Here is a 20,608-nt window from a genome sequence, read left to right on the forward strand (position 1 = left end):
CTGTAACAAATTCATTTATTATTATTTACTTATTTATTATTATTTTCATCTATCTCTTTTTTTTTATTTTATTTTTTATGCTTTGCTGCCTTTAAAAAGTGTAAATTGATTATGTATAGGTGAAAGGATGTAAGCATGTGTACTTGTTCTGTGGCTATAAAACGAGAAAATTACAAACATATTGGATTTTTAGTTATTTTTTATATTTTTTTTAAATAAACTAAATGACAATTATAATGATGAAATGGCATCCACTTCTAATGCCACAGACATAATGCAAAGTGTTGGGAATTGACAAACAAATTTAAATGTAGGAGTGCATCCAGTTCTCTATGAGCAGAAATAGACATTTAGATGGATATAAACCATAACAACAATGCATCTCACCGCTGTAACCAAGAAACATGGATTCAGTTCATGATTTTTATGTGAGCTAAAAATGTAGTTATGCATTTATGTATTAAATCAAATGAGATTCAGTCAAGATTATCAAACACACTAACTTTAAAGGTTAATATATAAAACATGGGGTGAATATATAAGGCTTATATTGGAATATATGCTGTTACAGTTATAGGAATTTCACCGTTAGGGTTCAAGTAAGGTTCGCGATTACAAAATAAAATTAATTTTGAGCTGTATTTACGACATCAAAGCCTGCGGTTCTTTTCAAATAAACATTGTTTGGTAATATTTAGCAGATTAAACTTTTTCAGTAAAAGCAAATGCTGTTTGTGAAGGGTTAATTGTCTCACCTGGTTTTGTAATGCGCAGCACTCCCTTAATTCAAACACCACACCTTAATCTACCCGACTGAAGTTAGCAACCATAACTGCAATTATTTCACAACAGAGATTGCTGTTGAAAGCTGAGAAATTATAGCCGAGAATGATGGCGATAAAGCTTCACTCAAATACTTCCTCTTCACATGCAAAACAACTACACACTGCCAGACGCACAGAAAACCTCTTTACACATGTACAAAAACTGTACTAACAACAAATAAAGATGTCCTTACATTTAGGGCTGGGCGATATGGCCAAAGAATTATCACAATAAAATGTTTTATCAGTCGATGTTGATGATAATCATTACAATAAATGTCAAATCTTTATTTCTTTCAAAGGTAGATTTTCGCTCCTGAATGAAAGTTGTAGAAACCAGACAGTTAAATGTGTTTTTATAATACTCTTTATTGTCAGAAGACTTGCCAAACAGGTTAACATTTCACAAATCTGAGGTTGAATATTCAAATTATTTATAATGATGATAAAATATTTGTTTCTACATCAAAATAGGCACAAGTTAACTTAAGTAAAATAGTTTTCAGTCTTTTTTCCTTAAAAGAAATCAAAAATATTTCTTAGTTTCTGCAGGTTGATAGTTTGTGTGTCCTGACTTAGATGACGTGCTGCAATATTAATAATATTATGTGTTATGCCTCTTAGAAATGCACATTTGACAGTAGCTTGAGTTGGGATACAGATGTAAATTTATGTTCATTAACAAAAACAGTAAAAATGTAAAAAAAAAATTAAACAACCTCATAGGGTAAAATTTTAATATTCTGACTGTTTGAGTTATTTCAGTTCACCATTTGTCATCCATAGTATCAAGGCAATAGATCATGATAACCATTGGTAAAACCACGCACGCATATAGCACCTCACTACCATGGCCAAATGTAACTAGCCGGAATACATTTTTTACTATAAATACAATACATATGCACAAATCTGTATATTTGTGCTATATTTTTTGTACTATATTTTAGTATAAATCCAGATGCACAAATGCTACAGCTTTACAAAAAATGCTGTAATTATATTCCATTACTCCTTTATACATGTCTACATTAATATAAAAATATTCGATATGAATATACATTTCTGCCATTATAATACCATGGTGCAGTTCAGGGGTGGACTGGCCATCTGGAGCACCAGGAGTTTTCCCGGTCAGCGAGTAAACGCGTCTGCTCTAGTAAGCGGATAAATGGTCCGTGTGGCGCGGATCAAACGAGCAGCGCGGTTTCATTCCGCTTTTGGTGCATAAACATTAATTGAACTTACTAATATATTGAGGAAAATTGTATTGCGATAATTATCGATTTATCACCCAGCCCTACTTGCATCACACAGAGTCACCCAAAATCTTTCTTCAACCACCCAAAGAGAACAATGCAGTGTGTTGGAGATATTCTGAAAGCGACGATAAGCTTGCCTAACAACACGCGATAAAAGCATCTTTTCCATGTTAATCAGAGTGTTTGTCCTATCCAGCCGCGACGGCGACAATTCTATTTTAAAAAAGGTTTCTATTTTTCTGTGACATCGCGCTGGAACAACAAACACAAAGTGTGTCAATGATAATCTCAGGTGCTGTTTATGTGCTCTATTTAATGTTAAAAGCGTGTAATGTGACTTTGAATATCGTTTAGTGCTCCAGCTTTGAAGCTGTAAAAGCAACAATGGATATAATTCACCTCAGATCTTGAAATTAAACAAATGGAAACAAGAACGTTCAAACTGTGAACAAACAAGTGTATTCTTTGACAAAGATTGTTTTAGTAACTCAGTAGCCTATGTATTTTTAATAATGTTTAAATGGTGTAATATTTGTGAATTTGATTATGAAGCTACTTGTCCATTTTCTTGCGAGTGTCGTCAAGATTACTCTCTGGTGTCGCGAGACTCCGCCCACACGCTGTTCTGATTGGCTGTGGGTTTTGATTGATTTTGACGCATCTCGCAGTCACGTCGCATCTAGTGTGGACAGACTAATTATTTGTCGCTGGAATCTTATCGCATCGCGTCTGGTTAGGACACGGTGTAAGGGGGAAAACAAGTTATATGTAGCCTGGTTAAAACCAGACCATTCTCAGTAGTAACTGAGTTATGGTCTGGCAAAGCTTCTTTAATAACTCATTTCCAAAGGGGCGTCACCAACAGACGTCGCTCAAATGCCTCTGGGCGCAATTGGATAGACCTAAAACCAATCAGAGCGATCGTCATTGTGTAAACTAAAGCCATATGCTGCGTCCCAATTCGCCTAAGTTACACTACACCATAAAAGTATGTACTCTTTTTGTGAAGAAAATGTATTTACTTTTGAATGTGTAGCAAAAAAGTAGGCAAGCTTTGGGACATACTACTTCGTCATCTTTATCGGACGGATCTGTCGCGTGCATCCTGTCACGTAAACTGCCCTGTCAATCATCTTGTCACAGTTAAAATCCTCTATTAAATCTAATTTAATTTCCTACCGTTTCGGAGAGAAATGTAGTAGCACATTCATCTGCCAGTGGGTCTTTCATGGAGACTGTCCTCATGTGTTTGCAATTTGAATATAATAATGCATTTAAAAGTTGAACGGACGTCGCTCAAATGCCTCTGGGCGCAATTGGATAGACCCAAAACCAATCAGAGCGATCGTCATCGTGTAAAGCCCGCCTCAACGTTTCTGATTGGTGCCGCGATTTCGACGGCATGGAAATGGGCTTGAATGAGCTCTTTGCCAGACTACTTGCAGAGCAAATCTAAATTTGCCTGGACTGGGTTTTCCCAGGCTAAGTTATATGCACTTGCGATGTCAAAATGTGTCATCTGAAAGTAGAACCCAGTGAATTACCAGCATTAAACCAAAACACACACTAAGAGCATGTTCCTTGATATTACAGCCATAGTGGAATATGTTCTGCTGCTTTCAACAGGATTATTTTACACTTTCATTCACACATGGCGCTGTGAGAGCCACACTAAAGTGCGTACCAGGCAGCTAAAAACCCTGGGCATCCAATTTCACGAGCCAAACCAGAAGAGCCATAATTTTAGATGTTCAACAACAACATAGAGGTTAGAAATGCCACCGCAATGTTTTACTCCTGTTTACTAGACAGACCAGCAATGTCACGCGTGATAGTCTCAAACAGTTCATCTGATGCTGTTCATCTGTCACGAGAGATGTTACAGTGTTTCCCATTCAATTGCCTATAATTTGGCAGCAGTCTCGGGACGATATTAATAAATAAGTATTTTTATTATATTCTGATTGTTTGGATTCCTGAAGGACCAGTGTGAATGTAATGTAGAGGTAAAACGAGGCTTGAGTCCACTTTAAAGGGGTCATCGGATGCAAAATTCACTTTTATATGGTGTTTGCATATAAATGTGTCTTTGCAGTGTGTGGACAACCCCCATACAATGAAAAAAAAAATCCATTCACTCCTTTTTTTTAATCCTCAAAAAGTCTAAACACTCCAAGTCATATGTCGTCATATTGATCGTGCTCCGCCCATGACCGCTGACGGACTGTCCCGTATAAGCAGATTTCCCATATTAGCATATTTCCACCCTCAGCCATTTTGTTTTTAAGGAGGTAAAAGGGTGCTGTTTTACACAACCATTGAGGAATTTTAACCAAAGTATGTTACAAACTTCACATGAAGACCGTAAAGAATCATACCAACTTATGGGAAATGGGCATCCGAAGTCCAGGAGGAACAAGTCAATGCAAAGACTATTTTACTCTGTTCAATTTGGACACTGACAATGGGTTGGGAGTATTTAACTTTAAAATGTACAATGTTGAAAAGGACGTCCCTAGAGAGGCAGAGGTCAACTTGTGTAATTTATAGGGCTGTCAAACGATTAATCGCAATTAATCGCATCCAAAATAAAAGTTTGTGTTTACATAATATATGTGTGTGTATGGAGTATAATTATTTTCTATATATAAATACACACACATGCATATATATTTAAGAAAAATGTGTTATTTAGATATAAAATATTTATATATAATATAAATTATATATAATATAAATATATATACACAGTATATACATGCAAATATTTCTTAAATATATACATGCATGTGTATGTATTTATATATAGAAAATAATTATACACCGTACACACACATATATTATGTAAAAACAAACTTTTATTTTGGATGCGATTAATCGTTTGACAGCCCTAATAATTTACTTACTTATTTAAGCTAGTAAAAGCCTGCTTTAATTGTCTTCAATCATGGGGCCTGGACCTACTCGGGGTCCTCAGCAAACTTCCAAGGGCCACAGTGTGACTTACAATTACTCAAATTAATGTATTATTATTCATACAATTAATTTTAATATTATTATTATTATTATTATTAATAAACTGAAATAATCAACCTTTATTAAGTGCTTGATTTTATATATTTTATGTCATGTCCCCCCCCTATTTAAAAAAAAATGCTGATTTCAAGTGGGAAAAGTAAAAAGCTTGTTCTCGTATTACATTTAACGCAATGACATTCAGATATTAATAGTGGCATAGAATGTCATGATATTTTTTGGGTGGGGACCACTGTATGCATTTAATCCTAATGCAGACAGTTATGACAACCTGACAGATAGTGAGAAAGTCTTGGTAAATCAAGACAGCTCGAGGTTCATTTATCATCTGTGTGTGTCAAACAAGCAGTTACGAGCCGATCTGACCTGTTCTGCCTGCCGCTAAAGGTTCAAGTACAACAACACCTGACTTACCTTTCCTGTCTTGTGGTCGAACCACACCAGAGCGTGATTCCTGGACAACACCTTGCAGTCGAAGGTGGCGTTGTTCTGGGCAGGGCGACACCGGGCCACGGAGCGCCCGATCTTGACCGGCTCATCCAGGTAAACATGGCGTTCCTGAAACGGGTGTGAATTCGGGCGGCAGGTGAACACGGCCAGCGCTGAAGGCATTGAGGATGGCTTGGGAGTGTTACTCCAACCAGAGACGAAAGACAGTGTTTCTTGATCCAGACTGACCTGTTGCTCCAATTCACTTTAATGAATTATCAGGAGACCAATGCACATAGTAACACGACAAAAAATATCAACAATCAAGAAAAGACGAGGCTCTTCTGCTAAACCGACTACATTACGTCCACAAGCCTGTACTTAGACACTATGTAGTTGATTTCTTGCCCCCTTGCGAGACCCCCATGATGCCGAACCAAACCCAATACAGCTGCTCAATACCATACAAATCTGTATTTTCTGATGACAGTCCACTACTCGAGCTGTTACACCTCGTACCCTGCACAATTCATCCTCACCCCCCTTAACAAACATAGGCCTGGCGAATAAACAAGCGAGTAACACTAATATCCTAATAACCTGTTGGATCAGTTAACCTGTATCGTTACTCCCCCCCTCCCAAAAAAATAAATAAAAAAATAACAGTCCATTTGCGTTTCTAGATTAAGATGGCAGTGATTTCTAGATTCACAAAACGCACTAATGTGACTGTTAAACCCTAATGAAGATTATTAATGTGAGTGGGTTTGACTGAAGTATGCAAGGCAGACCATCAACCCACCACTCCCCTAAACAGAGCAGGCATTCAATATGAAAACAAAAGCACAAAGACCTAATTAACCCAACATTAAAATGACAAAATTCAATATTAGTTATTAGAAAACGCTCGCGCGGAGGGTGTTTTCTTGCACACGAGAGCGTTAGCTGGCTAACTTCATATTAGCTCGTTAGCTTCGCTGAGGTAACGGTGGCCCTTTATCTTCTCATTATGAAGCCGCCCGGACTGAAAGTGACTTCATAAATAATTCCGAGTGGATTTATCCAGTATTGTTTGGTCCGTGGAACTTTCAAACGCGGAGAATTTACGTAAATCCCGTACTAGCTCGCGAGCTCGATAACTAGCTTAGCTCGCTGAGAGACGCGAAAAATTCCCCAGAAAAGAAACTCATAAACGAATAAAGTCCGTGACACGATTCCGCGTTAAGCCATGGAAGTCTCCGGTCCCGGGGACACTGAAAACGGGATGAAAAATCGCTGTGTGAGAGGGGATAATTGGAAGTAAGTCGTCCTCCCGAAGAGATACACACACACATACACCGGCCACAAACCGCCGCGGGGCTCGCGCACCACCGATAAAGGGGCGGGGATTCTGGGATGACGCGATGTGGGGGCGGGGCTTTTCAATTGCGTTTCCAGAGAAAAGGATGACGTTTTTCATATGGAATGAAAATAGATGGTATGGAAATTAACAATAAATAAATAAATAAATAAATGTAAAAATACGAATAATTGTCTTGATACATTTTTTTTAATGAAATTTATTCCTGTATTAATATCTGTATTACTTTTTTCCACTTCATTTATTATTTTCTGTATTTATTTTTACATTTATTTTATTATTTCAGTTTGTTATTGTTTCATTTATTATGTATTTATTTTGTATATTTATTTCAAAGCGTTTCTTTATTGTTATATTTATTATATTATTATATTTATTATATTTATATATTTATTTATTATATTATTTATATATTTATTTATTATATTATTATATTTATATATTTATTATATTTTATTATTATTATCTATTTTATTATTATTATTCTGTATTTATTTGTATTATATTATTATATTTATTTCCACATGGATTTATTTATAAATTTATTTATTTATTTATTTATTTAAACATTATTTATTTATTTTTGTATTATATTAGATGTTCGTATTAAAATGATCACAACCTTTATGAATATTAGGTCAATTCTAGGTGCATTAAAAACAGCACTGAAGGAGTTCCCATCAATGCTGGCCACTTTTCCCTCACTCTCTGGTCCAACATATTAAAAAAAAAAAAAAAGTACATATGGCAAACTGAAGAGTGTTTACTTAATATTTATTAACCAAGCTCAAAACAGACAGTACAAAACAAACACATACACTGGCAAAATCAAAGCAATTGGAAGGCGCTTCTTGCTCCAGGCTCCCAGTAAAAGTAAAGTTATTTTTGGAGTTGGAAAGTATTTTTGTTTCAGAAAGGAGGAGAGGGTTTCAAAGCTGAGCCCGCCCCCAGTCCCTCTGTTTGGATCTGGAATCTGTGGACTAAATTACACTGAACATCTGTCATTCCAAATAGAGCATGCTGATTTAATGTCTTGCTAAGGCTAATCCAATTGCTTTGTCTTGGTTCTTATGTGACCCATAAGGAGTAATTAAGTGATCACTGGAACATCTATGCAAACAATGGTGTGGTTCAGTGATGCACATGGGACATTATAAGATGTTAAAGTGCCACATATAGGCCACAATATTAACTACATAACTAAAAAAAATATCACTCTCAAGTGTGCAAAATATATATATACAACCACATTTAAGTCTTATAAAATCATATTTAAGCCAAAAATTAAACCATTTTGAAATAAAAATTATATTATTTGATTAAATAAATTAGCCTACATTAAACATAATATTTAATTATGAGAGAATTATTATATTTTTTATATTATTTAAAAAAATATTTTTCACAGTGCGTGGACTGTCTATATGCTTTCTGTCTGAATAAATAATAAGATGTAGAATAATACATTTTGTTTATAGGCGCCTTTCACTCAAGGTTACCTTACAAATCTTCCTAAAAACATCAGTATAACAACAGTAGACAAAGCATATAATATACACCGAAGAACAAGATATAACTCAATACGAGAAATCATAAATAAACCTGTTTAAATAATTAAGAGTTATAACTAATTTTTTATTCAATACCACAAGAATAATTAAGGGGGGGGGGATACATACATTTCAGTGCTTTTATTTTCAGAATTGCAAAAGATTTATGTAGAATTGAAAGTCATTTATAAAGTGTAAGAAATTTGGTTTGCAAAGAGACGACTTCTTTTTATGATGTTTTTCTAATCAAATAAATAATATGCGCAATGTATTGTTCTTTATATTCTAAAATGTCATTAAATAAAAATTAAATAAAATAAAAAAGGACATCAAATACACAAATATCATACACATTCAGGATACTCTGTTGTTTTATTGACAAACTGTAATATTGTATCGATTTGTGTAGCCTATTTCAATCTCTTGTGATGTCCGTACCCCCCCCCCCCCCCCACCCTCTTGTTTTTTGGTTTTTTGGTTTTTTATTATTTTATCCTTCTATTCTCACTGTTAATGTATGTATCGTTTGTTTTTGCAATAAATAAATAAATAAATAAATAAATAAATAAATAAAAAATAAAAATAAAAATAAAAATAAAAATAAAAATAAAAATAAAAATAAAAATAAAAAAAGGATACTCTGGCTGCGTGCGCGCTCCTGTACTGATCTTGAGCTCACTCATGACGCCAGCACGCTCTCCACGCAAGCTCCGCCCCTTTCATCCTGGACGTGTTTGTATTTACAGCTCAAGTTCCTGTAGTTTTCATCAATAAACCGAGTCAGAACCCACCTGGACTGACCTGAGGGTATCACCATGGCCTTTCAGGGGTCTGGGGAACTGGAAGATCAGCTCGAGGAGCCAGAAGACACGCTCAGAGTTTCTCCGGCCGAGGAAATGCCCGTCGATGGGCCTCCAGCACTAGAGGAGCCGGAGCCGTTACTGCTGCCGTGGGATCGCTTCTCCTCCTGGCTTCACTGCATCTGTGTGGTCGGCTTCGACCTGGAGCTCGGGCAAGCTGTGGAGGTACAGACGACTGTCATATTAGTGCTGTCATCTGTGATCATTGGCCTGCTAGCCGGCTAACTGTGTGGAAGTCAATGGAAAAACCTGCTAGCATCTGTGGCTAATGCTAACTAGAATAGTTGAGTCATCAAAAAGTATATATACAGTCAAAGCACAATTTATTCAGACACCTTCAACATGTCTCACATTATCACAGTTTATTCGCTATAGAAAATGGTAATAAAATAGGACAAGAACAAGAGTTATCAAATCAGTTGATATTTCACTGGTTTTGTCCATCCTTCTGTTAGACTGTCTCACAAATGATTAAAGTTGAGCATCTGTCAGCTGTTAAATTTAAGTACACAATAAGATAATACCAATTTAGGTCAACAAATTACCAAGCAATGCTTAATTTTGATCAGTCTGTGGTGTAAAAAGGTCGCATTAGCAATTAAAGCAAAAACACTTCAGCAAAACATGGTCAGCTCAAAGTGTCTGAATAATTTTTGGTCCCAGTTTTTTAATAAATGTTACTGGTAGTCACTGTATGAAGAGTTTTTGGTTATAATATGTCACAGTCACTTACATAAATGAACTATAGTGACCTGCACCCACTAGTAAAAAAAAAAAAAATTCTAATTATATCTGGTGTCTGAATATTTTTAGTTTTGACTGTATATATGGATGCTGAACCAGTGTATGTTAACTGGTACTATGTCTGACCTTTATGTTTTGATAAACATGTCTGAAAGCTTTCAGTAGCTTTGACACATTTGTGCACTAAACATACTCTCGTTTATTTGTGCCATTTCCTGATGTAATAATCTGATGTGTGTGCACATTATGTGTGTAGTTTGTCTGACAGCTAAGGGTTTATCAGGACTGTTATCTGTCTGCTATTCAGTGTGTTGATCTTATCATCAGTTGTCTGAACTTAGGCACTTAGATACTCAGAATAAAAAACAACAACAACTACTGAACTCCAAACTGAATAAGATCATTATTGTCCATACTTAAAGCTTGGTTTCACAACAACAAAACATCTTATACAACTAAAGTAAAGCCAGCTGTAAAAGGTGATGTTAGCGCTCAGTCTCATCGACTCGAATGACTAACAACTACTACTATGTGTCATTTCTGCATATGTCAGTTTTAAAAATACAACGTTCTCACATTTTCCTTGTTATTCTTTCTCCTGCAGGTGATCTACCCACACCACTCCAAACTCACTGAAAAAGAGGTACAAAAGCCTTCTGTTTGATATCATCCAGCTGGATTAAACCATTCATTTTGACAGTCAATATTGAGTGTTCTTTTGTTTCTCTCATTTTAGAAAACAAGTATATGCTATCTGTCATTCCCAGACTCCAATTCAGGTAAAATTGCATTTCTTCACTATGGCTTTTCTTCATGTGTCTGCTGTAAATCATGAACAGGTGATGCACAGATGTTGTCACCTGTAGATTTGAACATCTTAAAGATAGCCTAGTCCTAGACTGCAATGGATGTTTGAGTAGGTTAAACTGAAATCATATCTAAAAATATGTCAGTGTAATTTTTTTTGTCTCAAGATGCACACCAGTGATGTTTTTTTTTCTAAGGCACATTTATAAAATCTACTTAAATGTCCTAATTAAACTAGGGCCTAATCCTGGCTCAATCTAAACCCTGTCTGTGAAACAAGACAGGCCTTCATGTTTTGACACTGTAACATTCAGTAGATCACAATGTTAAAGCTGAAAGCTAATGGAAAGGAAGTTTATTCAGTCATTATGTCAGAACTTTGTACTTTCTAATATGCATTTTTCAGTGTCTTTGTAGTTTTTAATGCAGTTCAGATTATTCTTCTCTCATTGATTATTATTATTATTAATGCATTTTTAAAACTGGCATAAACGTCAATCACTTTCCATCCTGTATTTGAGTCTGTCTTGTGCTCAAAGTGTCTGTGATGTGATTAAGCAGTGCAGTTGTAGTGTGTGTAGTGTGTTTTCCTACATTAAGGTTTGATCTAGAGGATTGTAATTCATCTGAGTGAGTACTGTGACCCGTGTGTCTTACGCTAATGTGTGTGGGATGAGACCTCGACATCCTCTCTCTCCAGAAAGCACATTCATATTCAGAAATGAACTCGCAGCGTGGGTTGTGAAATGCTATCTGACTGTTCTGTGTTCGAGATATTAATGGACCGTCACTTGGTAGGTCAATATGTGCATTTGTAACAGATACTCTGTAACAGTATATTTTTTGCTACGTTTACTATTGTTAATGAGAAAGGTCATTATTAAGGAATCACCCTGTTGAGATTCTCCTGATGCTCCTCACATCTTATACTAAAAGCTTACTATGGAAGCTTGTTTCCGCCACAAAATAAAACATTTTAAAAAGATAATTGCGACTTTTTATCCCACAATTGCGAGTTTGCATCTCGCAAATCTGAATTTATATCTCAGAATTGCGAGATATAAAGTCAGAATTGCGTGAAATAAAGTCGCAATTGCGTGTTATAAAGTCAGAATTGCGAGATATAAAGGAATTGTGAGATATAAAGTAAACTCACAATTGTGAGATATAAAGTCCAATTCGAAGGGGATTTTTTTTTTTACCTCAGAATAGTTTATATCTCACAATTCTGACTTTATAACATGCAATTGCGACTTTATATCATGCAATTCTGACTTTATATCATGCAATTCTGACTTTATGTCTCCCAATTGCGACTTTATTTCTCAGAATTGCAACTTTATATCTTGCAATTGTGACTTTATTTCTCAGAATTGCGACTTTATTTGTCACAATTCTGACTTCATATCTCACAATTGTGAGAAAAAAAGTCAGAATTGTGAGATAAAAAGTCACAATTATTATTATTTATTTATTATTCAGTGGCGGAAACAAGCTTCCATAGCTTACAGTTATGTTGTTCTTTTAAAAGTAATGTTTTTATTTTATTCTAAAATAATTTTTATCACTGTTCTTGTGGAACCGTGAAAGAATTGTCATTTTGACATCTTGCAATTTTTTTACAATTAAATTTTCATCCTCATATCATTCCAAACATTCTTCTGTGGAAATCAAAAGAAGTCTAGCAGAATATTAAACGCTTTTTTTTCCATGCATAATCAGTTCTGAGACATGATGCAGCATTATCATTGATGTCAAACGTGGCATGATGCATCTTCACGCTGTATATTTGAATATATATATGTGTGATTTGAGAGCTGTGGTAGTAGATAATCAACAAATAAGGACTTAAGTCTCGCTCTGTTCCTCACACATTTACACGAGTGAATAAATGAAGACAGAATGTTAATTTCTAGATGAATTTATAATTTAAAACTCATTGGCCACAGTAATTTTTAATTTTTTTTGTAAATAAAAATATGTTTTAATGATTTGCTTTTTGTGTTGACAACTTTGCTCATCTCTAGCAAAAGTCCTCAGCATCATTGGTCAATATTGCAAACAGAGCGGCCGGTCGGTGTTGTTTTAAAAATGACATATCTGATCTTCTTCACACAGATTCAGCTCGTGTTAATTTAGTTTGTAATAAACTTGGGTTATTAATAGCAATCAGGCACAAACGAGGAGTAACAGGATTTGAAGATTACAGGACAGTCCAGTTAATGACTTTGTAAATACTCTGGGTGTGTGTGTGTTTGTGGAGTTCACTCTCTAGTGAGTCTCCTAGTGTGACATTGATCCTGTTCTCGTCTTTCTGAAACTGGAGAACCCGATGTATGAGCCGATACCCTATCCCATCGTTCTACTCACTTCAGCTCTCGTACTATACACGATCTTACAGGATGGAGCATGTCTTGTTGGAAGCACAAATGTGGATCATATTTTGCAAGCTTGTTAAAAGGCAATTTTATCATATCAATAGTTCCAGCTCTGAAAATCTGACCGGATGAGCAACATTTAAAGATAGTGGTGCCACATTGATTGTAGTATTATTGCAGCAAGGCTCTGAAAGGCATTGTGATTATTTTTATCGTTTAATATACATGTATTTAAATATATTAATATTGGTGTCATTTATCATATTTATTGCACATACAAATTTGTTTACCATTGTAGAAGTGAACATGACATCAAAATTGATCTAAAGTACACCATTCAAAAAAATCTGTCAGTAATTTTTTTGTTGTTGAAGAAATCAATACTTTTATTCAGTAATGCATTAAATTGATCAAAAGTGACAGTAAAGACATTTAGAATTTTAAAAAAGATTCTATTTCAAATAAATGCTGTTCTTTTGAACTTTCTATTCATCCTGGAAAAATGTTTCACAGTTAAAAAAAAGAAAAAAAAAAGAAAAGAGGAGCTGTTTTCAACATTGATAATCTTAAGCATCAAATCATCATATTAGAATTATTTCTGAAGGATCATGTGACACTGAAGACTGGAGTAATGATGCTGAAATCACAGGAATAAATTCCATTTTACAATATATTCACATAGAAAACCTTTATTATGAACTGTAATATTTGAAATTACTGTTATTGTATTTTATTGAGCCAAAAATCTTATCGAACTACCCAATGACATCCTTTAACCGTGGTAAACTCATTAGAATGCAGTGATTTTATTGTGCTTTAATGCATGTGAATGAGACATTCTACACTTACAGGATATCCTGTTGTAAACGGTCTGTTCGTTGACACCTGATCAAACCTGATCTGACTCGTGAGTCTCGCATCCAGTTCTCAAAGCCCGTGATTCACTGTTGCACTGATTCCATTGTCTCATCTCAGACGTCAGTTTCCCCGTGGAGAGCCAAGAGTCAGACGGCAGTGTTTGTGGGTCAGGCTGTGCATATGGACATCTCTGGTGTGTGTTAGCATGTCCTCTCGCATGCTGTGGGTGAGGCACGAGAAAAGCATGCGGTTGCTGTGGCAACAGAGGTCCTGCCAGCCTATCAGATGTGACGAAGTGCATCTGTTGTGATATTACACGTTTGTCCAACTGCATTTATTACACTCGTGTTCGGTAAATCTGTCAATGTCTTATAACGATGGATGAGACTCCATGTATGAAGTGCACATTTTCATTTTCACTGAAATTTCTAGTAAATTTTACAAAATAATTGCAAAGGAACGGTGAAAGTTTGAAGAGGAAAGACTGAAAAAGTATTTTCTTGTAAAACACATTCCAGTAATCTTTATTTTGCTCTCAACTTTTTAAGTACGTTATACTGGAGCTTTAATACTACATTTGTGGTCTAATTATAAAAATGATCAATCGCAATGTATTGAATAAATATTGAAATGTAAATGCTGATGTCACACAACCATGCCTGTGTGTATCTGTAAAAATTATATATATTTTTTGCCTTTAGTTTTTTCCATGTTCATGCCACTTTAAATATCATAACAGATGTAGCCCTTGTTATGGATTAAAGCATAATTATTAATGATTGTCCTGATCGTCTTGTGCTGGATTATTTAAATGAGTGTTCTAGATCTGGCGTGTAACGAGCGTGTAGTTGGACGCTGTTGTGTGCTGAACTGCGTTCAGTGGGATTAACTCTAAATATTGTGTAAACGCTGCTTTTTATAGACTCCCGTGGCGTTGAGGAAAGGGTTAAAGGGGAGGATGAGGTAATCCATCAGTCACGGCCCACAGATAGATCCAGTAATCCGGTTTCACACTCGCTCAAACCACCTTCCCTGTTCCTGGTGGCCCACACACACATCACTGTATGCAGAGAAGCCAGAAATAGAGACAAACACACACGGACATGCCTGTCCTAATCTAAACCGGAGCAGTCGGGCCCGGGACATCAGAACAGCCTGAAGTGATGATCCTGTTGGTTCTTCTAGAATAATGTACAGATGGTTCCTTAACTTATGGATGTTGCATCTTGTGTTTGATTATTTGAGAATATTTGGAAGACCTGAAAATGTCATTCCCTTCACTCTCAGAAAAAAAGGTACAAAAGCGGTCACTGTGGCGGTAACTTTTCAAAAGGTACACCTTTGTACCTAAAGAGTGCATATTAGTCCCTTAAAGGTACATATTGGTACCAAAAGTGTACATATTAGTACCTAAATGGTACATATTAGAAACGTTTTGAAGGGTACTGTCCCAGTGACAGCTTTTGTACCTTTTTTTCTGAGAGTGAATTGTTACACAACATGCAGATTATAGAAAGAGCTCCAGATTAAGTAAAGATAGTATTTTATTTTTTTGTTATTTACAATTAATAACATAATATTTGTTATCACACACGTACATATATTTTACTTATACATTTTTTAATATGTCTGTATACAATGTGTGTGTGTGTGTAATTTTTTTCTTTTTAGATCTGAAGTTTAGTGTTATTCATAGTGATTAATTGACTGTTAAATTTTCTTAACGGTGCATTGTGTAATATTTAGGAGGATCTGTTGACAGAAATGCAATATCATATACATAACTATGTTTTCAGTGGTGTATAAAGACCTTACTTAATGAACCGTTATGTTTTTATGAGCAAATTCTATCTACACAGTACACACACCGCGGGTCTCCTTGCATTAAATGTTTCTACAGTGGCCCTGAACGGACAAACGCGTTTCTTCACTATGTTGTTCTTTGTGCAAAGAAGCTACAGCTAAAGTCAGCGAATAAAACACTGACACAATGATGAACAAGTAACAGTAATATTCATAATAACATATCGTTTTACTGAATAATTAGGTAAACCTAATGTCTTAACTTATCTTTGTAAAGAAAGCTCATTGCTGAACTGGCTACTCTCTGCTGTCTCAGTCGACGACATCTGTCGGCCACCGTAACTTCTGCTGGTTGCAGTTCGCATCTTCACCACTAGATGCCGCTAGAAATTACACAGTGCACCTTTAAAGACCCCATGAAATCAAAATGTACTCTTTCTTAGGCCGGGAGCCAGGTCCACTCCTCAGGATGTTTTTTGCTACCTTTTTTTCACTATTATTTCCTATTATCTTATACCTTGGGCCATCACAAGTTGATAATGACCACCCCCAACTCGGCCCCGTTTGGTCTCAGGGGCCAAAAAACACCCTTTTTGGGAAAAGCTTTTGGCGGAATGATGTAATTGTGAATATAAAGGTACTGCAGCTACATAAATGGCCGTATAACCCTAAAATTTTGCATGGTGTATCCTGACACATAGGGGAAACTAGCATAAAAAGATTCTAGGCATTGCTGCCTTTTTTCTGTCAAATATCACCCTCAACATACCCCAAAAGACTAAAAAATGGCTGTCCGCCTGACAAATTGTCATCAAAAGTGATCATTTTCAAGCATTTTATTATATATATCACTGCCTCAAATGTACATGAAAAACTTCCCAAGTTTATAAGCTTCAATTTAAGTCCAAGATGACCTTTCTATCTAGAGGATTATAGCTGGTATAACCAAAGTTCTCTACTGTACCTCAAATCGGAGAAAACAGAACTTTCATGCATTACCATTCCATATTGGATTAAGCATATTTTTTACATATGAACAATGTCTTAAACAAGAGTTGAGACTTGACTTATGAGCTATACTATATGAAATGAATTGCATGAAAAGTGAGCAATGTTATGCCCCTAGGTCAGGGCTATTCAATTAGCTTCATTCGAGGTCCGGATTATTAAATCGAAATGTTGAGGAGGGCCGGTGGGTTTAGCTTATTTATTGAAACATTATTTATTACTTATTGAAACATAACAGTATCAATAAATAAGCTAAAGTAAACCTAAAAAAGTATTGTATTTACTTGGAAATGTGGTACCCAACAGTATGCAGATTTATGAGTATTTAATAAATAACTTATTTACAGCTATGTACAAAAATATGAATTATACAAGATCATAGCTATTGGTAAGAATTATTTTATTTATAATTATTATAGGCTTAAATGAAAATATTCTAACAGTGAGACTTGATAACCACAGGTAAAACGCCTCGGTTACGACTGTAACCTCGGTTCCCTGAAGAGGGAACGAGCGTTGCGTCGAGAATGACGCTATGGGGAACGCTTTGCGTGATGACGTCTTGAAGCACATGTAAAATCAGTCCAATGGTGTGGCGGAACGTCAGAGGCGGGTGACGTCACCTACCAGGAAGCTATAAAAGCCGGCCTGAAACAGAAAACGAAAGCTTCGTACAGTCTGAAGTCGAGCTGACAGGCATGAAGGAGATATGGCAGGGCGACGCAACGCTCGTTCCCTCTTCAGGGAACCGAGGTTACAGTCGTAACCGAGGCGTTCCCTTTCAAGGGAACTCCCGTTGCGTCGAGAATGACGCTATGGGGAACGTCTATACCAACGCCTCCATAGCTACGAATGTCTGTCCTGTGTGTAATCTGGAGAGCAGCACTAGGAAGACAAAACATGAGACCCTGGAGCAGAGTCTAGATCCAGAGAGTAAAACCTGACGAAAGTGTGCGGTGAGGACCAGCCTGCCGCATCACAGACGTCCTGTAAGGAAACTCCTGAAATGAGGGCTTTAGAGGCCGCCATACTCCTCGTCGAGTGCGACCGGACAGCCAAAGGAGAAGGCTGCCCAGCCGCCTCATAAGCAAGTGAGATAGCCTCGACCACCCACTTGCTCATCCTTTGCTTAGACACTGGACCTCCTTTGTTAGGGGACCCAAAGCACACAAATAATTGATCACTTTTTCGCCACAGGGCAGCTCTGTGGACATATGCGTCTAACGCCCGCACAGGGCAAAGCAAATTATTAGCCTCCTGGTCCGCATTTTGAAAGGGAGGAGGACAGAAGGCCTGCAGAACAATAGGTCTGACCACATTAGTGGGGACCTTGGGGATATAGCCCGGTCTCGGATGAAGAAATGCTTTGATCATACCCGGAGCAAACTCCAAGCATGACGGAGCAACCGACAACGCTTGGAGATCCCCAATTCTCTTGAGAGAGGAAATAGCAAGAAGGAAAAGAGCTTTCAGCGTTAAAAACTTCTCAGGAACCTCCTCAATAGGCTCAAAGGGGGCCAGGGACAAGCCTTGTAACGCAATGGACAAGTCCCAAGGTGGCACCCTAGAGCGAACTGCAGGCCTCAGCCTCCAAGTGCCACGAAGGAAACGAGATATCAAAGGGTCTTTCCCCACAGACATTCCACCCAAAGGAATGTGGTAAGCACCTATGGCCGCCACATAAACCTTTAAAGTGGACGGGGTCAGACCTGCAGTGAACCGGTCCTGCAGGAACTCCAGCACTGTACCAATTGGGCAGTTAACTGGGTCCAACCGACGGTCACTACACCAAGAAGTGAAGACTCTCCACTTCAGGGCATAAAGTTTCCTCGTGGAGGGAGCTCTGGACTGTAGAATGGTCTCAACAACCTCAGTTGAGAGACCTGACTCTATGAGCTGGGCCCCCTCAGAGGCCAAGCCCACAGGTTCCACAGTTCTGGGCGGGGGTGAAATATTGAGCCCCCTGCCTGGGACAGAAGGTCTGTCCTGACGGGTAACTCCAGAGGATGCCCGTCGAGGAGGGAGACCAGATCGGGAAACCATACTCTGCCCGGCCAACGCGGGGCTATAAGAAGCAGGCAAACCCGGTCCCTGCGAACTCTCTCCAGAACTCCCGGGAGCAGAGCAACTGGGGGAAAGGCGTACAGACGTAGCCTCGGCCACGTCTGAACCATAGCATCCAGTCCAAGAGGAGCTGGATGCGTGAGGGAGAACCAAAGTGGACAGTGAGACGTCTCTCGAGACGCAAACAGATCCACTTGTGCTTGGCCGAACTCCCTCCATATCAGCTCCACCACCTCGGGGTGGAGCCTCCATTCCCCGGGCCTCGGCCCCTGCCTCGACAGAGTGTCTGCTCCTATATTCTGGACCCCGGGGATGTAAGCTGCCCTGAGTGACAGTAACTTCCCCTGGGACCACAAGAGGATATGGCGTGTCAAGTTGGATAACGGGCGCGAGCGCAAACCCCCTTGGTGGTTGATATAGGCGACTACCGACGTGTTGTCCGTATGTACTAGCACATGGTGTCCCCTGAGATCTGTGATAAAGCTCCTCAGAGCCCGGAAGACAGCTAACATCTCTAGGCGATTGATATGCCAGGAACGATGATGGTCTTCCCACAGACCTTGAGCTGAGCGACCCTCCAGGATCGCTCCCCAACCCGTGAGGGAAGCATCCGTCGTTAGCAGTTTGCGACGACAAGGAGCTCCCAACACTGGGCCCTGGGACAGGAACCAAGGTTTCTTCCACATAACCAGGGCACGTAAGCATCGCCGCGTGACCCTGATTGTGCGAAATGGGTTGCCCCTCGGGGAAAACCCCCTGGTCCTGAGCCACCACTGCAGGGGCCTCATGTGCAGCAGTCCAAAAGGTATCACGTTGGAAGCTGCTGCCATGAGACCCAACAGTCTCTGGAACTGTTTGACAGTGAGTAGCTGGCCTAGCTTTACACTTTTCACAGCTGCAAGGATGGACTCTATACGTGGCGGTGACAGGCGCGCCTGCATCGACACTGAGTCCCAAACCACGCCTAAAAAAGTGGTCCTCTGGAGTGGAGAAAGCACACTCTTCTTGGCGTTCAGCTGTAACCCCAGCTCTTTCATGTGGGCGAGAACAACATCTCGATGTTGAACCGCCAACTGATGCGACTGAGCTAAAATCAACCAATCGTCGATGTAGTTCATGATGCGAATACCCTGGAGGCGCAGCGGCGCCAGAGCTGCATCCATGCATTTGGTGAAAGTGCGGGGTGATAAAGCTAGGCCGAATGGAAGAACACGATATTGGTATGCTTTGCCCCCGAAAGCAAACCTCAGGAACTTCCAGTGACACGGACGGATGGAAATATGGAAATATGCGTCCTTGAGATCTATCGTGACAAACCAGTCCTCGGACCTGATCTGTGGCACGATCTGTCTCAATGTTAACATTTTGAACTTGAGCTGCATGACTGAATCGTTCAGAACTCAAAGATCTAAAATGGGACGCAATCCCCCGTCCTTTTTCAGAACAATGAAGTACCGGCTGTAAAACCCGGTTTCCCTGTCGGAGGGAGGTACATGTTCTATGGCCCCTTTCTCTAACAGAGTGTTCACTTCCTGTTCCATGACCAGAACCTGCTCGGGGCCCACCACTGTGGGCAGGACCCCCATAAACCGAGGTGGGCGTTTTTTGAATTGTATCTGATACCC

At 38.3% G+C, this 20,608-nt stretch overlaps 2 protein-coding genes across 6 annotated transcripts in view; one reads left to right on the forward strand and one right to left on the reverse strand.

The window, feature by feature from the left end:
- slmapa (sarcolemma associated protein a) overlaps positions 1–6,915 on the reverse strand; it is a 62,613-nt gene extending 55,698 nt beyond the window's left edge. For all 5 annotated transcript variants that reach the window (XM_079857800.1, XM_079857798.1, XM_079857799.1 and 2 more), the window contains exon 1: positions 5,537–6,915. In XM_079857800.1, the coding sequence (XP_079713926.1) occupies positions 5,537–5,734 (198 nt within the window). In that variant the 5' untranslated portion in view covers positions 5,735–6,915. The remainder of the gene's footprint in view (positions 1–5,536) is intronic.
- Positions 6,916–9,167: 2,252 nt separating this feature from the next.
- dennd6a (DENN/MADD domain containing 6A) overlaps positions 9,168–20,608 on the forward strand; it is a 36,992-nt gene continuing 25,551 nt past the window's right edge. Inside the window, exons 1-3 of the mRNA XM_079858303.1 lie at positions 9,168–9,486; positions 10,670–10,708; positions 10,802–10,844. Coding sequence (XP_079714429.1) covers positions 9,277–9,486; positions 10,670–10,708; positions 10,802–10,844 — 292 coding nt within the window. The 5' untranslated portion in view covers positions 9,168–9,276. The remainder of the gene's footprint in view (positions 9,487–10,669; positions 10,709–10,801; positions 10,845–20,608) is intronic.

The sequence above is a fragment of the Squalius cephalus genome (assembly GCF_949319135.1).
Source record: "Squalius cephalus genome assembly, chromosome: 22".
Lineage (NCBI taxonomy): Eukaryota > Metazoa > Chordata > Actinopteri > Cypriniformes > Leuciscidae > Squalius > Squalius cephalus.